The 23,991-nt window shown below is 38.8% G+C and overlaps 1 protein-coding gene across 1 annotated transcript in view; it reads left to right on the top strand.

Moving 5' to 3' along the window:
- Positions 1–542: 542 nt before the first annotated feature.
- The window catches only part of LOC117907324 (5'-3' exonuclease), a 40,071-nt gene continuing 16,622 nt past the window's right edge, over positions 543–23,991 (top strand). Inside the window, exons 1-3 of the mRNA XM_034820830.1 lie at positions 543–945; positions 11,436–11,603; positions 12,528–12,762. Coding sequence (XP_034676721.1) covers positions 574–945; positions 11,436–11,603; positions 12,528–12,762 — 775 coding nt within the window. The 5' untranslated portion in view covers positions 543–573. The remainder of the gene's footprint in view (positions 946–11,435; positions 11,604–12,527; positions 12,763–23,991) is intronic.

Genomic DNA, 23,991 nt, shown 5'->3' with positions numbered 1-23,991 from the left:
TAATTTCACAAATTTCACTATATAATACTAACGGTGTCTTGAATTTTAATTTCTACCTTTCATAATTTCACAAATTTTGATTTATAAAAATTTAATTTTATATAGGTGTCTCTTGAAGGGATATTTCGAGACACCTTTAGTATAAATCCAATTTTTTTAGAATGGTAGAAGGTGTATCTTGAAAAGATACTTTCTATATAAAATCAAATTCAATAGACACTTGTAATATAAATTAAAATTTGTGAAAGGTATCTATTCAAGTGACATCTTTAGTATAATTTTTTTTTTTTTTTAATTATAAAATGTGTTTCTTTAAAAGACGTGTCTAATGTAAAATGTAATTTAAGAGATGGGAAATGGGTTTGCATCTTCAAATATAAAACATTTTTTTTCCACGTTTGCATCTTATGTGTCTAAAAGGGCCGTATAACTAGAATTATTTTCCGATGGTATTTTTAAAAAATAATTCTTTAAAAATCCGTACATTTATCAAAAAACCCCGAAAAGCACTTACTATTAACAGCGGATGAGACCGTGCCAGACGCGCAAAGCCACCGAGTACCAGAGCTTGTGATGTCAAAGTGTGGCTGTGACGCAGTAGGCGGCCATGTTCTCATGACGCCTCGTCTCCACCCCACTCCGAGACCTTCTTCACTTTCTCTTCCATGGAAGAAACTAAGAAGCAAAACAAGACTAAAAATAACTGTAGCAGATGCGACAGGGAATAGCAGAGGTTCTTTTACTTGGGCATTGAATCAAACAGTAGGTGGGTTGTTGTTGCCACGAAGGGAAAGCAGTGAAGAGAAAGTAAGAAGCAAGAAAAGGGTGTTCTTCTTGGATGTTAATCCTCTCTGTTATACTGGAAGCACCCCCAGCTTGCACTCCTTTGGTCATTGGGTTTCTCTCTTTTTCCAACAAGTCAGCCTCAGTGACCCTGTTATTGCTGTAAGCTCTTTCTATCCATCTATGTTTCTCTCTTTTTGTTATTGAGTGGAAACATGAAATTGGCAAATCCCTTTAGTTGTTAATAGCCGAAGAAATTTGTGTTCTACCTGGACCTCAAAATTGAAGTCGACTGTAGCAAAATATTTTGGAGAATTGGCAATGGGCATTCCAATAATTTTGTTGAATTTGCAGAAATTTGACTGAGTTGGTTAGAAAATTGGTGAATTTGAATGGTTTATTAAAACAAAAGAAAGAAAGAAGAAAGAAATTCAGTGGTCCGAAGTGGATAGAAAATTTGGTGGTTCGTGAAATTATGATTTGGGCCATAGTTTGTGACTTAACTGGCATTTCCTAGATGCATACATCCGGTGCTCATAACCACAATTTTGTAAATGAATACAAGTTTCTATCTTAAGAAATTAGGTTGAACTAGTGTGCAGATTACTTCATTTGATTGTTGACCTCTTTTCACTCTCTACACAAATTTTCTTTCACCATTTTGTTCTATATAGGACCATATTCTTTGGGTTAGATCCTGAGGAGCGACCCTTTACGGCTTGTTCAATGTGACATTGTGATGTGACCATCATTTCTAAGAAAAAAAGGGAAAAAGAAAACCCTACCACAATTCCCTTTCTAGGTGTCCTATTGCTGCATTAGTTGGCAAGTGTAGAAAAAAATTGTATGCTCCAACTTTTCTAACACTTTTTGTCATGTTTTCCCTTCCTCATCCTTGCATTGCCTGTTGCTGGAATCATGGAAATTTTTTGATTGCCTGTTGCTCAAATCATGGAAATTTTTTGATGTAGTGAGTAATAGGCTCTAGTTGTTCGCTGTTCAAGAATTCTTGTTTAGGCAGTTTATACCATCCATAGTGTTTTGATCTAAGATTTCAATTCTTCCATGTTTCAGCAGTAGCATATTGTTCCATGGAGCTCAGGTCCAAAATATGGAAGAAACAAGTGTTTTCACAACTCTATCACACAATCAATTATGTTCCACATAATCCCTATTTCATGGCCACATATCTTTCCAGCTAAGGAATGAAAAATCTTTCTCCCGTTACATGAATCCAATTTTCATTTCATCTGGGAAAAACCATCTTTTTATCAACAATGTCTTTGTCATTTGATCCAATAGCCTTGTGTTAGATAGATGTTACTTCATTGGACACAACAAATTTTCCTATTTTGTTATCTATAGGGTGCACACTTTGTTAATGCAAGTGCACTAAATGTCTAAAAAATTCTATTATTACTTGTATGCCTATATATCCTTTTCAGCATCCTTACTGATGCAACATGTTGTTTTAATTGCATAACATTTTGCACTACAAGATACAGGAAGTCTTATAGCCAGCTTATAGCAATTTCCTTATACAAGAGACTTCATTTTTATCTTGATGAAAAGAAGTAGTGCTTTTCACTAAGAACTAGCTTCAAGGGTTCAAGAGTTGCTTCTATATAGTACATCCTCTAAATTGGAGTGTAATGGAGTCCAAGTAGGGTTTGAATAAAGTTACTTTAATAGTCATCGCATGTAATTAGTTCTAATGCCTATTGTTGGGTCTCAACCAACTACTTTATCATGATTTAATCTCATTTCTTGTGTTGTTTTAGTTGCTATAATACCTTCTTTTTCTAAAGTAATAGGTTTTTTGTTCTGAAGAAGCGCAAGAACCAGAAACCCCAGGAAAATGGTAACTACAATAAGAATTAACATCTTGTAGCCATGACTAGTGTTGAGTACAATGAGAACAACCATCAGGAACTCGTTTCCTGTTGCGCTGAGGTTGAAGGTCCATGCTGTGGATACTTTAGTGGGCAGATGTAGTTTGGTGGTTGAGTGGGCTAGCTTTCTAAATAGTAGGAGTACAAGGATGTGTTTCAATCACCATTTAAAGGTTGTTTAATCAGTAGAACTTTACAAGCTACTATTGATCATAGTTGTTAACTCGTAAACATATCGTCTATTGTTTTCTAATTTTTGTATTATGTATCATAAGTTTATATATATAGTGAAAATAAATAGAAAAATATGCAGTGTCTATATATTGGAAGCATGAAGTGTAGAGTAATTTATGATTCTATAACCAATTTTATGAAATATAGTCAGGTTTAAAAAGTTAAACTATATCATACCATATAGAAACATTAAATGGTAGTGTTTTGAAAAGTTCAATTTTAAAAAATATGAGTTTATGTATAGGCTTATCACAAAATCAAAAAAAAAAAAAATAAACTTTAGAAATTTTTAGATATGACTTTTAGTCCTAAACTCTAATAAGCATATGTTCTTATATGAGTTGATTTATATGTCTTTATGTTTCATTTTTAAAGTTCCAACTTTTCATGGTCATCATCTTTCCTTTCCCATTGAAAAATAAATCCAATGTATATATATAATTTTAATTCATTATCGCCATCATTTTTAGTGTCAACATTCAAACTATGTAAATGAAAATTCTCCAATATTCATTGTAAAAATAAATTTACTTAACTTTTTGTATGGTCCTTAGTATAACTTTTATATAAGATTATTTTACCTCTCTCTTGCTTACATGATCAATTTTTATTTATTTATTTATTTATTTTTGTACATTTAACCAATTAATACAATAATTCTTTTAACAATAAAAAAAAGATTTTTTTTCCTAAAAATTATGAGAAATGGTTGAAGGTGTATGTATCATTGTTTTTTGTTTTGTTTTTTTTTTCATAGGTAAGAAAAGATCTATTAAAAAGAGGCATCAAAAGAGCAACTCAAGATATACAATACCTATATACCCACCGTCAAACCAGCCAAAAAAGTACAAATAAACAAGCACCTAGTTGGGCAAAAAAACAACCTTAGCTAGAGGCCAACCAATCAATAAAACTAACTAAAGTTAGAGGGCGATCAGTTATAAACAACTTGGCCTCTGACCAAAGGGAAAAAACAAAAAAATATTTGAGTCTCTGGATTAACAACACATCATCATTGAAGGCCAATCTATTTCTCACCTTCCAAACCGTTCAAAATATGTAAAGAGGAGCTGCTCTCCATACCTTTTTGCGCTTTTTGCCCATGAACGAACCATGCCAACTAAGGAGAGTATCTCTAACTGAGAAAGGCAGCACCCATGACACCCTAAACAAAGTAAAGAGCAAATCCCATATGACCCTTGTTTTTGTACAATGAAGAAGAAGACGGTCTATAGTCTCTTCCTTCTCATGGCACAAAAAACATCTATTTGCCAAGGCCCATCCTCTTTTTTGAATTAAATTCAATGTTGAAGAAGAAGGTGTATGTATCGTATTGTACACATATCATAATATACATTTAAGATAAGATACAAATTGCGATATGTATTGATTTCCATAAAAAATTATATTGTATTGTTGTATAGTATCGTTTTGTATATCATAAGTTTTTAACAACTATGCGACTAATAATAAGAGTCAATAAAGCTTTACTAGAAACTACTAGTGGTAAGAATTTAGTGCTTCTATTCTCCTTTCTGATCCATAGAGTTCTTGATTTCTGCTTCCACAAGATCTCTTCCAAAATGGCCTAATGAGAATACTTTAGTAAACAAGCTGAACCAGAAGCTACCTCCTTTTGAAGAGCCTCCTTTTCTTTGGTATCCTATTGGCAAATATCATCCAATGCACAAGGCTTGTTGATGACCATATTACCAAACACTTCTCTATTCCACCTTTTTAAATCTTCCTCAGGGGTTGGTCAGGATGAAACTAAAAGAACCCTAAAGTAATAGCTAAACACCAACTTTCCAATACTACCTACTTTGAACCACATGTTCTTAACATGAAAAGACAACTAGTACTCATCACCCCCCACAATCAAGAAGGGTAGGGGAATTATCAGAGATAGGCCTAGGACTAGGAACAATGTTTTGAGAAACACTAGGGAAATGCTAAATGCTCCTTCCTATCTGGGGAAACTAAGAATGATCTAGATGTGACAATGATTAACTGTCTTGACCACCACACTATGTAAAAGACCTTTCCACCCATGGAAGACCCACCAAACTACCAAAACCCACCCCCTCATTGTTGAAGTCCTGAGGCAAAAACGATGCTCTCAAGGGAAGGGAATCAAATTAAATTCTCTATCAATATGCCATGGGTCTTCCGATAGTCCTCTGACTGTACCCTACTTGTTCTAGAAGTCTCTATGCTTGGGCCTAACCCCTGGACTGTACACCTCAAAAGAATTCATATGAAGGCAATGGGTATGAAATTCTGTTGTTACATATGATTTCTTAATTTATTAAGAAGTAATTTGTGGGATCATGGACCTTTCTTTTGTTGTTATAAAAGAAACAAATTACAGAAAGTTGGAAAATCCTCACATTTTTAAACTGACATGACAATTTGAAGGAACCCTCCTCCATTTCTAACTATTCTACAACACAATTGTCCCAAAACATTATCAAGCCACCAGCCCTGTACTGAGCATTAACAGCTTGTCATTCCAGAAACTGACTTACCTCTACAATCCTCACCGCTTTCAGAGACATTGACTGCAGTTTAAATTCTTTGAGGCAAACCAGGTCAGCCTTATGATCCTTTAAAAAGGATTTGTTGAGAGAGAGAGAAAGAAGAAAAACCTTAATTCTCATTCATGTGATGTCTACTTACAATTAAGAGATATATATATATATACAAGGCTAGGAGTCCTAACTACCATACATGTGACCTATATTAATAAGGAAAGATTATATACTATAAATACATTATATTCAACACTCCCCCTCAAGCTGGAGCATATACGTCATATGCACCAAGCTTGTTACAAATATATTTAATCCTAGGACCTCTGAGAGATTTAGTGAAGATGTCTACTAATTGATCATTTGAATTAACAAAACTTGTAGCAACACATCCTGATGCGATCTTCTCTCTAATGAAATGACAGTCAACTTCAATATGCTTGGTCCTTTCATGAAAGACTGGATTGGATGCAATATGTAATGCGGCCTGGTTATCACAGATGAGTTTCATCTGTTCATCCTTTCCAAATCTCAACTCTCGAAGAAGATGTCTCAACCATATGAGTTCACATGTTGCCAAAGCCATAGCTCGATACTCGGCTTCAGCGCTAGATCTGACCACTACATCTTGTTTCTTACTCTTCCAAGATATTAGATTACCTCCAATAAAAACACAGTACCCTGAAGTGGAACGTCTATCTGTGGGTGAGCCAGCCCAATCTGCATCTGTGTAACCAACAACCTGAGTATGACCTTTGTTCTCGTACAACACACCTTGGCCTGGTGTACTTTTGATATATCGAAGAATGCGGATTACGGCATCGCAATGGCTATCACATGGTGACTGTAGGAATTGACTAACAACACTCACAGGAAAAGAAATGTCTGGACGAGTAATGGTGAGATAGTTCAATTTACTTACGAGCCGTCGATATCTCCCGGGGTCTCCTAAAGGCTCCCCCTGTCCTGGTACAAATTTGACATTCGGATCCATAGGTGTGTCTACCGGTTTACAGTCTAACATACCGGTTTCTTCCAGGATGTCTAAAGCATACTTCCTTTGGGAAAGGACCACACCAGAACTGGATTGAGCTATCTCAATTCCCAAGAAATACTTGAGTTTCCCCAAGTCTTTGGTCTGAAAGTGGGTAAAAAGATGTTGCTTTAGTTTCTGAATACCATCCTGATCACTGCCTGTAATGACGATGTCGTCCACATAAACAACCAGATAAATACATTGCCCCAAGGAGTTATGATGATAGAAAACTGAATGGTCTGCTGTACTGCGAAGCATGCCAAACTCTTGAACAACAGAACTAAAACGGCCAAACCATGCTCGAGGAGATTGTTTCAAGCCATATAGAGAACGACGTAACCTGCACACTAAACCAGACTCCCCCTGAGCAACAAAACCAGGAGGTTGCTCCATATAAACTTCCTCGGCAAGATCACCATGAAGGAAGGCATTTTTAATATCCAACTGATAAAGAGGCCAAGAACACATAGCAGCCATGGAGAGAAGCAGACGGACAGAAGCAATCTTGGCAACAGGGGAGAATGTGTCACCATAATCAGAACCATAAACCTGAGTATAACCTTTAGCAACTAAGCGGGCCTTAAGGCGATCAACCTGACCATCAGGACCAACCTTAACTGCGTAGACCCAACGACAGCCAACGGTAGATTTACCAGAGGGTAAAACAACAAGATCCTAAGTGCCATTAGAGTGCAGAGCATCCATTTCATCCACCATTGCCTGTCGCCAGCCTGGATGGGAAAGAGCTTCATGGGTGCTCTTTGGAAGAGAAACAGAGGATATAGCAGAAACAAAAGCAGAATAGGGTGAAGATAATCGATGATAACTCAAAAAATTGTAAATAGGATGAGGATTACGAGTAGAGCGAGTACCTTTTCGAACAGCAATGAGTAAGTCATTAGGAGAAGGCAGAGCCGGGGCAGGTGAAGCCGAAGGGATAGGAAGTGAGTCAGCAGGTGCCTCAGCAAAAGGGAGAGGAGCAACGACACGAGGGCGACGATGATAAACCTAAAGTGGTCGAGGAGGCATAGCATCAGGTGGGGAGACAATGGGAATGGGCAAGACTTCAGAAACAGGAAGAGATTCAGAAGTGGTGGAAAAGAATGGTGAGCCCTCAAGGAAGGTGACATCAGCGGAGATAAAGTATCGATGAGTCTCAAGGGAATAATAACGATAACCCTTCTGAAGTCTAGAATATCCCACGAAGAGGCACTTCATGGCTTTGGCGGAAAGCTTGTCCTGTCCAGGAGTGAGAATATGAACAAAACAAGTACAACCAAAGACACGAGGAGGAAGGAAATAAAGGGGTTGGTTAGGGAAGAGAAGGGAGTGAGGAATCTGATCGTGTAAGACAGAGGAGGGCATACGATTAATCAAATAACAAGCGGTAAGAACAGCGTCCCCCCAAAACGAAAAGGAACATTACTATGGAGGAGGATAGTACGAGCTGTCTCAATAAGATGTCGATTCTTGCGTTCAGCTACCCCATTTTGTTGAGGAGTATGAGCACAAGAAGACTGATGAAGAATCCCATGATGAGACATAAACGAAGTAAATGGGGCTGAAAAATATTCCCTGGCATTGTCACTGCGTAACACACGAATAGAAATATTGAACTGGGTTTGGATTTCAGCATAAAATTTCTGGAAAATAGAAAATAAATCAGCTCTATTTTTCATTAAAAATAACCAAGTACATCGAGAATAGTCATCAATGAAAGTGACAAAATACTGAAATCCTAAAGTAGACGCAGTCCGACAAGGACCCCAAACATCAGTGTGGACAAGCTCAAAATGAGACTTTGCCCGATTATTCAAACGCTTTGGGAACGAGATACAAGTATGTTTCCCAAGCTGACATGACTCACACGGAAGCGACGACAAAGTGGAAAAACGAGGGACCATCTTCTGAAACTTGGAGAGACTAGGGTGGCCCAGACGATTGTGAATGAGGAGAGGAGCATCAGTGGAAATGCAAACTGCAGGAGATGAATCCGAGGTGAGGTGATAAAGGCCTTGAGACTCACGTCCTATGCCAATCGTCTTCCCCGTACTCTGGTCCTGCAAGGTTACAAATTTATCAGAAAAGGTAATAGAGCAATTAAGAGTACGAGTGATTTTGCTGATGGAAATAAGATTAAAAGGACATTCAGGAGTATAAAGGACAGAAGTGAGAGGTAGAGAAGGCAGAGGAAGGGCCAAACCAATACCTTTAGCCACAGTTTGAAAACCATTAGCTAAGGTAACATTAGGTAAAGCAGAGGTAGTAGTAATAGAGGAGAAAAAATCCTTATTACCAGATAGGTGATCAGAAGCTCCAGAATCTAGAATCCAGGGTCCAAGAGAAGATGTGTGGGTAAGGCAGGTAGAGGCATTACCAGGCTATTCAACAGAGGCAACAGAAGCCTGAGATGCGGAAGAGCTCGGAGGCTGAGGCAGCGGAGAATCAAAGGACTGGGCCACATGAGCAGTGTGAGGAGGCCGTCCATGTAACTGATAACAACGATCGCGAGTGTGGCCAAGTTTATTGCAATAGGTGCAATGAGGACGTTGACCTCTACCTCGGGTACCACTGCGGCCTCCTCGAGAGCTAGTTTGAGAAACTAACACAGAAGAATCTGAAGTGCTATCAAATGGCAAAGTCTGAGTGGAGGAGATACGGAGGAGGCGAGCAAACACATCATCCAAGGACGGAACTAATGAACTACCAAGAATCTGATCACGGACAGGCTCAAGATCCGGACGGAGGCCAATAAGAGTAAGAACCATGAAGAACTTGTCAAGCTGTGTTTGTTGAGCCCCAAAATCAGGAGTAAGAGACATCACAGTCAAGAACTCCTCCTTAAGAGAGGCAATCTGGCCAATATAAGTAGATAGATCCAAGTCCTGTTGGCTGATATGGACAATAGCAGAAGCCACCTTATAAAGACGCTAGATATCATTCGTGTATAATCCTTTGGCCTGAGTCCATTATTTAAAACAAGTTTTGTAGGCCCGAAGATGAAGAAGAATCTTGGGATCAACCGATTGCCATAATACACTACATAACTGTGCATCTATCTTCCTCCACTGTACGCGATCAACCTCAGGGATATCTGCCTCCTGTGTAATCAAGTGATCCTCATATCCTTGACCCATAAACCAAAGTTCAACAGAAACAGACCAGGAAAGATAATTGTCACTGCCAACCAATTTCTCCGAAGTAATCATAGGAGATCCAGATATAACAGAGGAAAAAATGGAAGTTTTAGTAGCCATATCTACTTATCTGGAGAATGAAGTATATTTGGATCGAAGAGAGCCCTAATACGGCTTCAGATTGCGGCGTGGCACCACCGAAAAAGGGAGACGGCCTTAGATCGCGGTGTGGTACCACCAGAAAGGTAGAAGAACACTTCCCAAGGCACGTGCAGGGATTGGAGTGGAGAAAAAGTAGTTGGAACTTCGCCGGAAAGACTGTTTGGAGGGCCGACGGAGACAAAAATCCCCAAAAGAGGTACGTGCAGGGCTCGGATGGGAGAACCAGGGAGGTAGGGAGGCTGGTCGGCGTTAGGAGAAGCTGGATGAGGAGGCGTGTCGTCAGAAAAGGCCTCACGCGCCGGCGCGTGAGATGCAGCCGCCGGCCGGAAAATTGCGCGTGGGCGGCGCGTGGATGCTTTTTTGATGTCGGTGCCTTCACAAAAGTTGGAGATCTCCTCCAGGCGCTCCTTCTGGTATGGTCGGTGTCGGAAAAATACGTCGCCGGAAAGTTCGCCGGCGGTGAGTGGTTTCTGTCGACGATCCGACTGACCGGAAAGTATTGGGAGATGGGGAAGGTGACCAGAATGAAACACGGTCACCGGAAGGTTTCCCGGAGTTGATGACACGGGAAACAGGAAAGAATTAGGTTTTCTTCCTTGACTCTGATACCATGTTGAGAGAGAGAGAAAGAAGAAAAACCTTAATTCTCATTCATGTGATGTCTACTTACAATTGAGAGATATATATATACAAGGCTAGGAGTCCTAACTACCATACATGTGACCTATATTAACAAGGAAAGATTATATACTATAAATACATTATATTCAACAGGATTTAACAATTTTCACATTTTTCCAAGTCATTTAGCCCTCTGACATGTCAGATAATATTTCTGAGCTGCATTAGTCCACTTTAATAAGAGATCAATCCTTCACACTGCTGACTCTTCTACCCTTGTTATCGTAAGTAGCTGAAAACTCCAGCTTGCACAATTGCCATCCAGTGCATGTATTCCCCCTGCTCCTGTTCTTAACTGAACAGCCAGAACCTTGTTTCCACCTTGCTTCCATTTTCATCTCCAAATCCAGTTATTTCTTCTTCAAAACCATACATCGCCACACCTGCTCATTTACAGATTCCACAATTGTATTTTGTTTTTTCGCTCCCTTAGAAGACAGACTCTTCCCTACTAAAGGGAATATTGACTGAGCATGCTCAAGGTTGGCAGGTGTCAACAAATGTCACTGGCTCCAGGACCACAGGAGAATCAAAGACCGAAAGGATCCCAAGCACTTCACAAAGAAGGCCCAGCTGGAGATCTCACCAAATTCAGGGGAACTCAACCAACCTCCCCCCCTTAAAAATAATGAGCTGAGTGGCCTATTATACAGATAAAAAAAATCCATGACATGAGTATAGAATCCTCTGTATCCCACTTAAAATAAGACAGATTTGAAACATACAGGCACAAATAACTATGTGCCTGCCTTCTAAACAGTAATGCTTGTATTCATATTTATTCAGTAGGGATAAAACTGTCATGTTGTCATAAGATTCAGATCAAACTATTTATTTCTGAGGTGATTTTTTCTTTTCCAGCTTCTTAATGTGGTTGAAGTTGCTGTATCTGTCTTTTCATGTACTGAATTGGTTCTGTTTTTGATTTCGATGAAGACTCATGCTTTTGTTTATTTTTGGACTGAAATGCTGGGCACAGGTTATTGATGGAGAAAGATGTAACGAGTATCGCCAAAAGTTATTACCTTCATATAAAGCTCATAGGAGGAAATTCTCAAAGCAATTACCTTCACAAAGATTTTCATCAGTTTCTGCTGGAAGGTCACGTCAAGTTGTCAGAGACGTCCTCAGGAAATGCAATGTGCCAGTGGGTGAACCTGCTTGCTCATTATTCATGTGGTTCTTCCTTTATTTTAATCGATAATAGTCATGTTTTCACTTTTGCACATATATGCTTTTGGATTAAGAAAAAAAATTACCAATAATTAGAATTCACTACAAAAATCATGTACAAGTGAACCAAATCTGTAAATTTTGAGAACCAATTAACAGGAAAAAACAAATATGAATCCACTAGCTGGTGTTTGAAAACATGTCTAGATATAAATATGTATCTTTTAGTGCATGCAGTGACAACTGACAAAAAGGAATTGATTACTAACAAATTCCAGTAAGCATGGAATCTTAAATATGTTATCATATTCAAATTGAAACTGAATATGCAAAACTAACAAATAAACATGGAAGCTATCATGCAGAAAGAGTCAATAATCTGGATTTGGAATTTATATATTTTTTTCCTTAAGCCAAGGAACTACATGCTGTTGTTAATACTTACACTGTAAGAGATTACTTATGTCAATAAAAAGATAAGTCCTCAGTCTATATTACTAATTTTACATTTTAATAATTCTACAACTGAAATTAATTAATGAAATATGAGGGCATTTTTTGTTCCTCTAAATGAAGAAAGATTGTACTTACATCTTCTCTATTAGTCAAATGAGGCATTTTCACCTTGGTGTACTTATATTTTCTGTACTTAGAAAAGAAAATTACGGAATGAGTTCTAGTGTACGGTTTATGTCCTTCCTGGATAGTGAGTGTTGAGCAACCGTAAGAATAGCAGAAACATTGGGTCACATTTCCTATGTTACCATGGTCAATCTTTCTGGCACAACATTCTTTATATCCTTTTCTACTGAAAGGGATTATAGATATTGAGTTCTTAATAAGTTCACTTTTTATTGAGTTTCATTGACTTTATGATTGAGAGAAAAAAGTAATGCAGGTTCTAAAAATTGAAGGCTGTGAAGCAGATGATGTTGTCGCTACACTTGTAGGTCAAGTTTTACAAAGAGGATATCGAGTGGTTATTGCTTCTCCTGATAAAGATTTCAAGCAATTGATATCTGAAGAAGTGCAAATTGTTATGCCTATGCCAGAGTTTGGCAGATGGTCTTTTTACACCCTTAAGCACTACATAGCACAATATAATTGTGATCCATGCTCGGATTTAAGTTTGCGTAAGTGACACCTTGTCATGGTTTAAGTTTTATGATCAGTTATATTACAGCTCTAAATTATCATCTGATGCAAATATGTGGCTTTTAATGATTGTTGTTAGTAGGGTCACATACATATGTTCATTAATATATTAGAACAACTATTGGAATTACTTTATGTATTATTAAAATTGATTGATTTTTACCCCTTTTCTATTGAGTAACTGGATATTGTTGTGGAGATAGAAATTAGGAACATGTTAAATTCAGCTGTGGTTGCAGGCTTAAAATTTGGCAAGCAAATTATGATTGAAATTCATTTGCATTTTATATGCATGCGAATTCTAAAAAATTACAGGGAAATAATCAATAGGCGAATTCTGCAGCTTAACTGTGTAACTAACTACCAAGAATCTAGGAACTAACAAGCACAACTCTAGGACCTAACTATTAGAACATCTAGATATCTGAAACTGAACAGTAAACAGATCGGATTTATTGAAAACAAATAACCAAAAAACATAGCAACAAACTCTTAATAATTCGAAACTCCCCCTTAAGTTGGTGCATAGATATTCATCATGCCCAACTTGCTAACAAGAGTTTCAAACCTAGGCCCAGATAGACTCTTGGTTAAGACATCGAGTATCTGTTGTTCTGTCGTGATGAACAACATGCAGATAACTTTACTTTCAAGCTTTTCTTTGATAAATGCCTATCAATTTCAATGTGCTTTGTACAATCATGCTGAACTGGATTGTTTGCAATGTTGATTGTTACCTAGTTATCACAAAAGAACTTCATAGGAGGTTCTGAACTCAACTTCAGTTCTTCAAGAATTCTCTTTATGCATAAAATCTCACATACTCCATTGGCCATAGCATTGAACTCTGCCTTTATGCTATTCCAAGCTACAACGCTTTGTTTCTTGCTCTTCCATGTAACAAAATTGCCCTAAAGGAAATTACAATAACCCAATGTGGATCTTATGTTTGTATTTGAACTAGCCCAATCAACATCTGTGTACATCTCTACATTTCTTCGGTTACCTTTTTTGAACAAAAGTCTTCTTCCTGGTGTACTTTTTAGATATCTTAGAACTTCCAGGTGCTTTTCATATGGTGAATGCATAAACTGGCTCACAACACCAACTACAAATTTGATGTCAAGTCTTGTGTGGGAAAGATAAATTAGCTTCCCTACAAGCTGTTAATACCTTCCTACTTCAACTAACACTCCCTTGGTTTGTTCTCCAAGTTTGTGATTTTACTCCATTAGAGTATCACTTGATTTGCACCTACTCATTCCTATTTCTTCAAGTAGATCTAAAACATACTTTCTTTGTGTAATAAAGATCCCATTTTTAGATCTAGCAACTTCCATTTCCAATAAATACTGTAAAGACCCCAAATCTTTAATCTAAACTCTACTGTAAGGTTCCTCTCTAGTCTAGCTATCTCAGCTTTGTCACTTCCAGTAAGAATGATGTCATCCACATAGATGATCAAAATAGCTATCTTGACCATCTCCAGAATACCTTATGAACAAGGTATGATCCATTTGTCCTTAATTGTAGCCTTGATTCTTAACAAACCTTGTAAACCTTTCAAACTGTGCCCTAAGAGACTGCTTCAAACCATATACAGACTTCTTTAATCTGCACACTTTGGTTCCAAAGATGTCCTTAAATCCTGATGGAGCATCCATAAAGACCTCTTCTTCTAATTCATTAATGAGAAATGCATTCTTGACATCTAATTGATAAAAGGCCCATTTCAAGTTTACAACCATAGAAAGTAACACAAATCATATTTAGCTTTGCAACTAGAGCAACCGTTTCTTGATAATCAATCCCATTAGTTTGTGTAAAGCCTTTGGCTACCAACCTAGCTTTATAATGATCCAAGGACTCATCTGATCTGAACTTTGCAGTAAACACCCATTTACACCCCCATCAGTGTCTTTCCTCAAGCAAGTTTACCTTTTCCCATGTGTCATTTTTCTCTAGAGCCTTCTCTCCTTGAGGACAGCCTCCCTCCATTCAGGAACATTTAGAGCTTCCTGTATATCCTTAGTTACATTTACATTAGATAGTTGTGAGATAAAACCAGAGAAACAAGGTGATAATTTTTTATAGGACACATGATTGGAAATTGGATGATTAGTGCATGTTCTAGTGACTTTTCTAGGAGCAATGGGGATATTGACAAAAAAAATCAGTTTTTTATTCAAAAGAAGTGTGGCACGAATTAGGAGAAGTATATGGACTTGAAGTTTCTATAGCATTTGAATCCGGTCTTGGATTGGACTCTTAGCCTTGTAAAGTTGTAATATCATCCTTACCTTAAGTAGACAATTTCGCATCCTCCTTTTTTCTTAGTTGTTGAATCATTTTCTGTTCTAGTGTCAACTCCACTTATGAGCATTGAAGTAGGCTACCTTACTTCTAAATGTAAAGAATCCAAGTCCATTAAAACATTTTGAAGAATTTCTGAATTCCTTTATTGATATTTTTAGGTACACACCATACACATATATATACACAAATGACTGAATAAGAAAATAGCAATCTAGCTTGATTCTCTCCTAAAATTAGGAAACTGAATCATCCTAAATGATCTCTCCTTTTTTTATTCCTAAAATACTTTCCTAAATTAAAAACCCTAACTTTGAATGCCAAATTTCAACACTCCCCCTCAAGCTGGAGAATATATATCATATAATCCCAGCTTGCAAGTTAAGTCTTCAAAGTTAGGCCTAGGTAAAGCTTTGGTGAGGATGTCTGCGGTTTGGTGCTTGGTAGGAACATAGTTCAATCTAACCGTCTCACTAGTTACCTTCTCTGTGATGAAGTGTCTGTCAATCTCAACGTGCTTGGTCCTGTCATGATGCACGGGGTTCTTTGCTATGCTTATAGCTGCCTGATTATCACACATCATCAGAATTGGAGATGAACTCGTTTGCCCCAGTTCACTAAGAACCCTTTTTATCCAAATCCCTTCACAGATTCCCTGTGCAAGAGCTCTGTACTCAGCTTCTGCACTACTTCTGGCTACAACTGATTGCTTCTTACTCCTCCAGGTAACAAGATTTCCCCAGACAAAAGAACAATATCCAGAAGTGGACCGCCTGTCAATGATGTTTCCTGCCCAATCCGCATCTGAGTATACTTCAGTGTCACGGTTCTCTGTCTTTCTGAAGAATAGACCTTTCCCTGGTGTCATTTTTAAATATCTAAGAATCCTGTAGACTGCTTCCATGTGTTCCTCAGTGGGGCTGTGCATGAATTGACTTACAGCACTCACTGCAAAGCCAATATCTGGCCGAGTGTGTGAGAGATAAATCAAGCGCCCGACGAGCCGCTGATATCTCCCCCTGTCTACCGGTGTACTTTCTTTCTCGATACCAAGTTTCTTCTGACTATCCATAGGAGTATCAATTGGTTTGCATCCAAGCATACCGGTCTCCTTAAGAAGATCGAGTATGTATTTTCTTTGAGAGACTACAATTCCCTTCCTTGATCTAGCCACTTCCATACCAAGGAAATATTTCAAATTTCCAAGGTCTTTAACTTCAAACTCCTCTGACAAATACTTCTTCAAATTCTGTAATTCCTCCATATCATTCCCAGATAGAATAATATCATCAACATAGACTATCAATATGGCCATTTTCCCGGCATGAGACTTCTTGACAAATAGAGTATGATCAGCCTGACCTTGTTTGTAGCCCAACTTCAGGACTGCTTTTGTGAATCTATCAAACCAGGCTCGGGGAGATTGTTTAAGGCCGTACAAGGATTTTTGGAGTTTGCAAACCTGATTCTTTGCCATACTTCCTTCGAAACCAGGTGGTATTTCCATGTAGACTTCCTCTTCTAGGTCACCATTTAGAAACGCATTTTTTATGTCCAGTTGTTGCAAGCACCAATCTTGATTGACAGCCAATGAGAGAAGAATCCTGATAGTGTTCAGTTTTGCAACAGGAGCAAAAGTCTCCTGATAGTCTATCCCATAGGATTGTGTAAACCCTCTAGCTACCAAACGAGCCTTGAATCTCTCGACTGATCCATCTGCTTTGTATTTTATGGTGAAAATCCACTTGCACCCCACGGGCCTCTTCCCAACCGGCAAATCTGTGATAGTCCACGTCCCATTCTTCTCAAGTGCATCAATCTCATCTTGTACTGCCTTCTTCCATTCTGAAATTTTTAATGCCTCTTGTATTGTGTTGGGAACCTGAGTATCATCAAGAGAAGTAGCAAATGCTCTGTAAGATGGTGATAGCCCTTCATATGTAACATAATTCCCAATTGGATGATCTGTACATCTCCTAACACCCTTCCTCAATGCAATCGGCAGAGTAGAATCATCAATGCTGGGAATTAACACCTCTCCAGCCCTATCCTCACCTATGTTCTCTTTAGGAAGACTTGAATTGGAGTCAATATATTGGCCACATGTTGACTGTGATCCGTGCTCTAATTCCTGTCTTTTCCTCCTCCTGATGTAAACTTGTAAGTTCTCATTAGCAAGTTGTGGGGCTATAGGTTGAATAGGCATGGGAGACTGGATGGTCACAGGAGAAGGAACATTTGTGTGCTGGGCTGGCTGGACTGATGACGATATGGGTGTGGACAACTCAGTGGGCGCGAATTGGAAAGGATTTGGTGACTCTGAGTGAAAAGAAGGTACACCCTCAAGAAGAGACTCCCAAACTTGATGTTCATTCATGCTCTCCCCCTGAACATGAGATTTGGGATAGAAGAAGACATCTTCAAAGAAAGAGACGTCCATGGTGGTGTAAAATCTTTTGTTGGTTGGAGAATAGCATTTGTACCCTTTTTGGGTTGGAGAATACCCTAGGAAAATGCACTTATTGGCTCGAGGAGCAAATTTGCTACGATTTTGAGGATACACATGAACGAATGCCGTGCAACCAAATACTTTGAGTGGCAAATCAGAAGAGGCTACACGAGTGTGAGGAAATTGTTTTAAGAAAAGTTGACGTGGGGATTGAAAGGTAAGCACTCTGGATGGCATACGGTTAATCAAATAAGTAGCTGTGAGAACAACTTCCCCCCAGAAATAGTTTGGAACATTAGAGGAAAACATAAGGCACCGGGCAACCTCCAAGAGATGTCTATTCTTGCGTTCAGCCACCCCATTTTGTTGTGGGGTGTCAACGCAAGAACTTATGTGGATAATGCCGTGATTTTGAAGATAAGTACTGAGACTACTAGTAAAGTATTCCTTTGCATTATCTGACTTGAGGACTTGAATTTTGGAATTGAATTGATTTTGAACCATAAGATGGAAGGTTTTAAAAATGTGCCCGACCTCTGACTTTTCTTTCATAAGGAAAACCCATGTTACCCGTGTATGATCATCAACGAATGTCACAAACCATCGAGTGCCAGAAATATTTTTTATCCGGGAGGGACCCCACACATCACTATGTACTAGAGAGAAAACAGTCGAAGGTTTGTATGGGATTTGGGATAGACTGTTCGAGTATTCTTTGCAAACTGACAAATTTCACAGTGATAAGATGCTGGATTTTTATTGATAAATAATTTGGGAAACAATTTTGCAAGGTAAACAAAGCTAGGATGACCAAGGCGATAGTGTAACATTATAATCTCACTATCTTTATTGACCTTAGAATTTGACACAGAATTGAAAGACTCTAACATACTCTGAGACTGTACGCAACTTGCTTGAGAGACTTGGTTTGAGAATTGGCCACATGAGAGGAGGTAGAGCCCGGAACACAGTTCAGCACTGCCAATCATCTTCCCCGATTTCAAGTCCTGAAAAACACACAAGTTTGGATAAAATTTAGTAACACATTGGAGATCACGGGCCAATTTGCTAATGGACAAAAGATTACAATCCAAGTTTGGAACATGGAGGACAGAGTCAAGATATAAGTCTTTAGTAAGTTTTATAGAACCTGTCCCGACAATTTTTGACTTTGAACCATCAGCAATATGGACGGATGAATGACCATTACTTGGCTTGTAATTTTGAAGAATGGCAGTATCTCCTGTCATGTGATCAGAAGCACCTGTGTCCACTATCCACGACTTCATTCCTCCTCGATTAGCAGTGAAGGCTACACCGGTAGTACTGCCACTGCCAACTTGGCTTAATAGTTTCTGTAGCATCTCCATCTGCTCTTTGTTGAATGGACTCGGCTGGGGAACAGATGTGCTCTCAGAGTTGGCAGCCACGTGTGCTCTGCCATCTCTGTCAGACCGTGGCTTTGGTTTCCAATCAGCCGGTTTGCCATGAAGCTTCCAGCAAGTCTCCTTATAATGGCCTGGTTTCTTACAATAATCACACCAAGGCCTATCCCGTTTCTGACGATCTCCACCACTACTATTAAATGACCGAGTAGCAAGGGCAGAGGCATCCAATGTTGGGGCAGGTTGCTCTTTGGATCCCATCATCACTTTCTTTCTACTTTCTTCACGCCTAACCTCTGAAAAAGCCTCCCTGAGACTTGGCAGGGGTTTAATGCCCATGATTCGGCCTCTAACATCATCCAAATCCCTGTTTAGTCCTAGGAAAAACTTGAACAGTCTCTTTTGTTCCACAATTTTCCTGTATGTTGCTGCATCATCAGGACATTTCCATGAGTGAGTCTCGAATAAGTCAAGGTGCTACTAGTACCTTGTGAGTGTGTTGTAATACTGAGTAACTGTCTGCTCTCCTTGGCGGAAGTCATGTAGGGATGATTCAACCTGAAAAAGTTCTGAAATATTTTCAGAACTTGAGTAAGTTTCTTTGGCTGCATCCCATATGTCCTTTGCAGTCCTAAACAGCAAGAAATTTTCACCTATGTCATTGTTCATGGAATTGATAAGCCATGACATGATCATGCTGTTTTCAATCTTCCACTTTCTGAAACCCGGTTCTGTAGTTTCTGGCATGGCTGCTTCTCCAGTGAGGTACTCATCCTTTCCTTTACCGCAAATGAACAGCAACACAGATTGTGACCACTGTAAATAGTTATGGCCATTTAATTTGTGTCCTGTGATGAGAATAGGAGAGGAATCACTGCCACCAAGGTTTGGAACTTCAGATCTGCCTCCTAATTCTGGTGACGTGACGCTGGATACTTGTGATGATGCCATTCCGTATTTTGTCATGGACCGGAAAGGTAGAAGAACACTTCCCAAGGCACGTGCAGGGATTGGAGTTGAGGAAAAATAGCCGGAGGACGTCGGAAAAACTGATCGGAGGGCTCGCGGAGGCAAAAGGACCCCAAAAGAGGCACGTGCAGGGCTTGGATGGCAGAAACAGGTATGTAGGGTGGCTGGTCGGCGTCAGGCGAGCTTGGAGTAGGAAGCGCGTCGCCGGAAAGTGGCTCACACGCCCTCACGCGCCGGCGCGTGAGATGCAGTCGCCGGCCGGAAAAACGCGCGTGGGCGGCGCGTGGATGGTTTTCTGGCTCCGGTGTTTTGGGAAAAGTTGTAGATCTCCTCCAGACGCTCCTTGCGGTGTGAAAAAAAACCCGTCGCCGGAAAAGTTCGCCGGCGGTGAATGTTTTCTGACGACGATTCGACCGACCGGAAAGCGTTTTCTCCCTTGGCTCTGAGAACAGAGACTGATGACCAGAATGAGAGATGGTCGGATTGAGAGATGGCCAGAGAGATTTGGCAGAGTAAATGATGGCCTGAATAAGAGGTGGCCAGAAGGGATTAGGGTTTCAGAAAACTGGCCCTGATACCATGAAGAATTTCTGAATTCCTTTATTGATATTTTTAGGTACACACCATACACATATATATACACAAATGACTGAATAAGAAAATATCAATCTAGCTTGATTCTCTCCTAAAATTAGGAAACTGAATCATCCTAAATGATCTCTCCTTTTTTATTCCTAAAATACTTTCCTAAATTAAAAACTCTAACTTTGAATGCCAAATTTCAACACATTTGGATTCATTAAAACATTATAATTTGTCAATTTTGATTTTTTATTCGAAACCATGTCATTCTCCTCCAGTTCAAACAACAAATCTTCATAACCACCCTCCCCATGAAAATGAGTATAAAAAAACTCATGCTTCAAAAAATGTGACATCCACAGTAACAATTTTTCTTTTTTCTTTTTGGATCAAAACAGTGGTAACCCTTTTGTATTGGAGAATATCCAAGAAAGACACATTTCAATGCTCTTGGGTCTAACTTACTACGATGATGCAACTAGATGGATTCATAGCAAATGGCTAAGACAATATGGTATGCAAGTTGCATAAATCCATTTATGGATTAAAACAAGCATCCCACTCATGGAATAAACGTTTCAATCAGACAATCAAGACCTTTGACTTTGATCAAAATGAAGATGAACCTTCTTTGTACAAGAAGGTGTAGAAAAGCATAGTGGTCTTTATGATCTTATATGTTGATGATATTCTACTTATTGGTAAAGATGTAGGGCTATTGCCATCATTTAAGATTTGATTATCTACTCAATTCCAGATGAAGGATCTAGGAGAAGCATAGTATATTCGTGAGATTAAGGTCCTATGAGACCACAAGAATAAGAAACTGATGTTATTTCAAGCCACCTACATTGACAAGCTTTTAGTCAAGTATGTGATGTAGGATTCCAAAAAAGGTCTGCTACCCTTTAGGTAGGGAATTTCTCTTTCTCAGTATTAGTATCCTAAGACACTTGAGGAGAAAGAGTGCATGCAAACAATACCTTATGCATTCGCAGTGGGTAGCCTTATGCATGCAATGCTATGTACTAGATCGGATATTTGCTTCACAATAGGCATGGTGGGTGGATATCAATCAAATCTAGAACCAGAACACTGAACAACTATCAAACACAAACTCAAATGTTTTAGGAGAACGATGGATTATATGCTTGTATTACAAAGTGACGAGTTAGTACCTAAAGAGTCTACAGGTTTAGACTGTCAATTTAATCATGATTGTCGTTGATCTACCTCGATTTTGTATTTACCTTTGGTGGTGCGGCTGTTATTTGGAGGAGTGTGAATCAATCTTGCATTGTTGACTCCACTATGGAAGTCGAGTATGTTGTAGCTTCTTAAGCAACAAAGGAAGTCGTTTGACTTAGGAAGTTCCTCATGGGACTTAGGGCCATACCTTTTGTTGTACAACCCATGACACTACTCTGTGACAACAATGGGTTAGTGACATAGTCTAAAGAACCAAGAAACCATTGGAAGGGTTAATCCATTAAGAGGAAGTACCACTTGATTCATGAGATAGTTCAGATGGGTGATGTAGTGGTTGAAAAGATATTTTATGCAAAGAACATGGCGGATCCCTTCACCAAGACATTGACAAGGAGAGCCTTTTATGGTTAGAGGGATAGCATTAGTGTTAGATGCGTCTGCTTTGCTTTAGTAGTATGTTGTTTTAAGGGCTAATGGAAGATTGATAGAATAGAGCCCTTAAAAATATGACATGATATAATAAATTTGAAGTTTATTATTTATTTAATTATATTCCAATTGCACTTTTATCTATCCTTGTTCCATATATTATTCTTTATGAGCATTTTGACCTACATCTCTTGCATTGTACATGACTTGAATGTATTAGGAGTTACACGGAAGATCCAAATCATAGGTTCCTTACAAGGAGTTTTGTTCATAGCCAGTTTGTGGACGTCAACAATCCATTTGAGACTTTAATGCACTACCTTCTAATTAGAGGGATGACTAGTTTGGCTATTAGGATGGGGTTCCCATAGTGAATGCACTAGTGTATATGGTTACGCATTGGATAGGACCTACAGCAAGTCATGACCTAAAGTTATCAATTAGCCATGCCTTTGCCTAGCTATTATGTTGTATTTGTCTCTTAACCTTAAAAGAATACTGAGCTTATGCCAAAATTAGCAGTGGCTTTGACCTAGGGGTAAGATCTTAAAGTGATCATATATTCCCTATAGATTGAGTGACTATTGATAGACTTTGGTAGCAACATGTATTATCAATAGAGACATCATGATATCTCATGGATTTTGAGACAGTGTGTCCCCTTGGGTGATCCTAAGGACGTGTGTTCAAATAAACTATGATCATAGTTGTTACTTAAGTGAAACTTGACATAAGCTCTTTGTGAGTTAGGACATGTCGGTTGATCACATAATTGGAGGATTTGTAATTCAAGGATGGTAGAGCTTATCTTGAGAAACTAATAACTCTTACCTTGTTAGATTACGTATAGCAGTTTATGGGGAGACTTCATACAACGAATAAGAAGCCATAAACCCAAGCACTTAGTGTACATTGGGTATTGGGGTGCAGTTGGCTATTTGTAATGGGATGTTGAGTCAGCTTCAAAATTAGATTCTAAGGGAGCCAATACTGTCTTATTGGTTCCACTAGTCCTCGTTCAAGTGCATATACCTTGATGACACGGTTTATAAGAGTTGGATTGGTTCTTAATTCACTTATGTGCATAAGGGTTTTTTAGTAATTACGTAAGGCCACACAGGAATTAGTGGATGACATCTCTAGAATGGACTAATTGATTAATTGAATGCTTAATGGGTTAATTTATCAATTAAGACCCTTTTTAGGCTAGATTAAGTGACCTTAACCCAAAGTGGACTTCATTCACATAAGCCCAATAGGATTCCTATAGACACCCCTTATAGGGTTTTAATTTTTCTTCCATTATTCTCCCTATGTCCCAAGGAGAGAGCCCTGACCTCCACCTTTTAGACTTCCACCATCTAAGTGCCAAGCTTCAACGAAGAGTCATTGGACAGAAGATAGGGGCTTATGAGATCTCTCACCTTTGACTACCATGTCATCAAATGATGATCTTCACTACAAGGATTTGATTTGGGAACCATCCAAATTTGAGGTAAGCATTCTAAATATGTAATCTAGATCCTATAAAGTTTTGTATATGCTTTGTTTCCGTTGTGCATAGGATCCAGTGGCCCTAGAAATAGTATCATGCATTTAACAAGTTCCGGGGCTTAGGAATGGTGTAATCCAAAGTTCCCATCAATGGGTGTGATAGTGTCTTATCTTTTATTTTTTTTATGATACCTTGATTTTTTATGACTTAAATGAGGAGCATTTGGAGTTCTTAAGTTGGGCTTTCATGTGGCTTGAAGCTTTTTTTGGCTTAAAAATCAATTAAATAAAAGCGAGTCGATTCCAATGGGGGAGGTTTTCGATTTTGAGGATTTGGCTAGGATGTTAGGGTGTAAACTAGGCTCTCTCCTTCTATT

This window comes from Vitis riparia, chromosome 18, assembly GCF_004353265.1.
Source record: "Vitis riparia cultivar Riparia Gloire de Montpellier isolate 1030 chromosome 18, EGFV_Vit.rip_1.0, whole genome shotgun sequence".
NCBI lineage: Eukaryota > Viridiplantae > Streptophyta > Magnoliopsida > Vitales > Vitaceae > Vitis > Vitis riparia.
This window is presented reverse-complemented; position numbering and strand designations above follow the sequence as displayed.